At 52.0% G+C, this 2,565-nt stretch overlaps 1 protein-coding gene and 1 pseudogene across 2 annotated transcripts in view; one reads left to right on the top strand and one right to left on the bottom strand.

Annotated features, from left to right (window-relative positions):
• Positions 1-2,565, bottom strand: part of Themis2 (thymocyte selection associated family member 2) — a 16,461-nt gene that overhangs the window by 7,850 nt on the left and 6,046 nt on the right. For both annotated transcript variants that reach the window (XM_023703099.1, XM_023703101.1), the window contains exon 3: positions 733-1,143. In XM_023703099.1, coding sequence (XP_023558867.1) covers positions 733-1,143 — 411 coding nt within the window. The remainder of the gene's footprint in view (positions 1-732; positions 1,144-2,565) is intronic.
• The window catches only part of LOC105743747, a 1,827-nt pseudogene continuing 511 nt past the window's right edge, over positions 1,250-2,565 (top strand).

The raw sequence follows: 2,565 nt of genomic DNA, 5'->3' as shown, positions 1-2,565 counted from the left end.
ATATATACTTTTTTAAAAAAGAACAAGCATCTGGGAACTCTTACAAACACTATCCTGCACCCTCTGTAACCAAGAGTAGACGAGGGGAAGTTTCTCTTTGCATGGTGTCCCAGGTAATAAATGCAGTGGTGACCACAGGACTGAAACACCACTCCTTTGGTTCCTAAAGGAATGACATGGGGCTGGCCAGATAGCTCAGTGGATTAAAGTGCTGCTTAGGTAGATGCAGCAACCAGGGTTCAATCCCTGGTATGCCCCTGAGGCACTCTGAGCCAGGCAAACGAGACTGTAATCCCAGTACTTGGGAGGCTGAAAACAGGAGGATCACTGAGTCTGATCGGTGTGATGAGAACCTGTAGACCCTGTACGAAAATACATTTTTTTTAAAAAAGGAATGAATGAAAAAAAAAAAAGGAATGACAGACTGTAGCAGTCCCCCTTCACACTTACTCCTGTCACAGCTGCCCTTCATTGTGTTCACAGATGTGCACCAACCTGAGGTTGTCAGGGTGGCCAGGAGGCTCCACACTGAGCCAAGTGGGGATTCTCTGCCTTCCACCTCATGTGGCAGTGAAAAACCACATCTCAAACCTGCTCAGACCTGGGATCTAGGGCCTGGGATGTAGCTCGGTGTGAAGTCTCTGTTATAGTCCACCTGGAACCCCTACTACCCACAGAGCAGGATGTCTCCCACCAGGGCATCTCCCTGCCACCCCACTGCCAGGAACTCACTGTGCATGATAGCTTGGACCTCATACTCGGGTCTCAGGACCACAGAGTGCCACGGGAGGGTGGGGCAGGTGAGCTCAAGGTCCTTCAAGGCTGGGTCTTGCAGGATCTCGAGCAGAGTTTGCGAGGCACTCGGCTTCCATGTCCAGAAGGGCCCCTCCTGGGTCAGGGGTAGGTGCAGGACGACCTGCTTAGTCTCAGAGTCCAGGTTACAGCGTGCACAGCAGATCCCGAGGTGCATCTCCACAGCCTCAAGCAGGAGGGTCCGTTCTTTGGGCACCACCCCATCCTTTGTGACAATGCTCTGAGCGGACATAAAGCTAAGAGGCAGCGGTGTGGCACTCCGAGCTGCGGCAGAGACCAGCTCCTGCAGGGTCCCATAGCTCTTCCAGGTGGAGAGGGGGCAGAAGTGGCCTGAGGAGGTCAGCAGAGGGGGCAAAGTCAGGGCCAAGCAGGACCAGACTGTCCTAGTAGGTGACAAGGGACCTGCCAGCTCCTGAGGGACAGAAGGCAAGTGACAATGTACAAGTGGACAGTGAGGGGCAGGAGCAGACAGAACAGAACAGAGAACAACCCCCAGCAGACACATGGGCAGCTTTCACGCCCTTCGTCTTCTTGCCCCTACCTGCCTCTCTTGCTTGCCCCAGTCATCCTGCCACCCCTCTCCCAAGCCGGAAGCCCAGGAGCTGCCGGCCAGGCGCACTCTGGCCCCTCCTCCTGTCTGCCAGCGCAGGCCCACTGCTCTCCTCGCTCCCACTTCCGACCCTTCTCTCACCACTGAGCTGGCCTACGCGCCACTCTTACTCACAGATGCAGTGGTTCCCTTCCCTAAACCCACAACTCGCATCTAAAGAAAGAACCATCGCCAAACCCAGACTGAGGGACGGGTCTCAGGGCACTGGTCTGAGGATAGGGGGCAGCACATGCTTAAGTGGGGGAGGCACTGGTGCCATCCCTAGCACCGCAAAAACTGGGGCTGATCTGACTTCTTCAAAAATATCCATGTCAAGGCAAAGAGAGGCTGAAGGAAGAGTCTAACCTGAAGGAAACTAAAGAAAGGAGAGCTAAACATAGTGTGTGATCCGCCGTGTACACAGGATCAAGGAAAACCTGCTGCAAAGGAAAATCCTATTGTACTGTAAGCTGCATTAGGGTACTTGGTGAAACCCGGATATAGACTCAGTTTCACCTTAGTCCACCATCAAAACTGAATTTATTTAATATTTTGGGGGTTGATTTTTGGTTGAGACAGGGTGTTACTATGGCTGGCCTTGAACTCGCTGTGCAGCCCAGGCTGGTCTGATCCTTGTAATCTTTCTGCCTCAGCCTTCCAAGTGCTGAGACTACAGGTAGGTGCTATCATGCCTGGCAAATTTCCTGAACTTGATCACTAAGCTATATGCAGTTTTGTGTGTGGATGGCCTTGCTTTTAGGAAATGCGCCTGACAGCGCCTAGAGGTAACATCTAAATGAAGAAATGGTCCTCTTACCACTAAGCCGGCCTCAGTGGTTCAGGAAAAAAAAACACGTCTGTGTGTGTGTGTGTGTGTGTGTGTGTGTGTGAGAGAGAGATATAATCAAAAATGGGTGAGAAGTTGGTCTCTGAGGTCTGAGGGAGGTGGCAGTTGTACTGTGACTACTGTGACATGTACCTCACCCAGAATTCTCTGTCTGTGAGAAAGACACACTGCAGTGGTAGGAAACATAAAAAGAACGTAGAAGATGTCTATCAGAAATGAATGGAAGGGCTGGAGAGATGGCTCAGTGGTCTAAAGCACCTACTTGGAACAAGCTTGGCAAAGCACAGGGACCACGGTTCAATCCCCCAGCACCACA

This window comes from Octodon degus, unplaced genomic scaffold (assembly GCF_000260255.1).
Source record: "Octodon degus isolate 3935 unplaced genomic scaffold, OctDeg1.0 scaffold00163, whole genome shotgun sequence".
Lineage (NCBI taxonomy): Eukaryota > Metazoa > Chordata > Mammalia > Rodentia > Octodontidae > Octodon > Octodon degus.
This window is presented reverse-complemented; position numbering and strand designations above follow the sequence as displayed.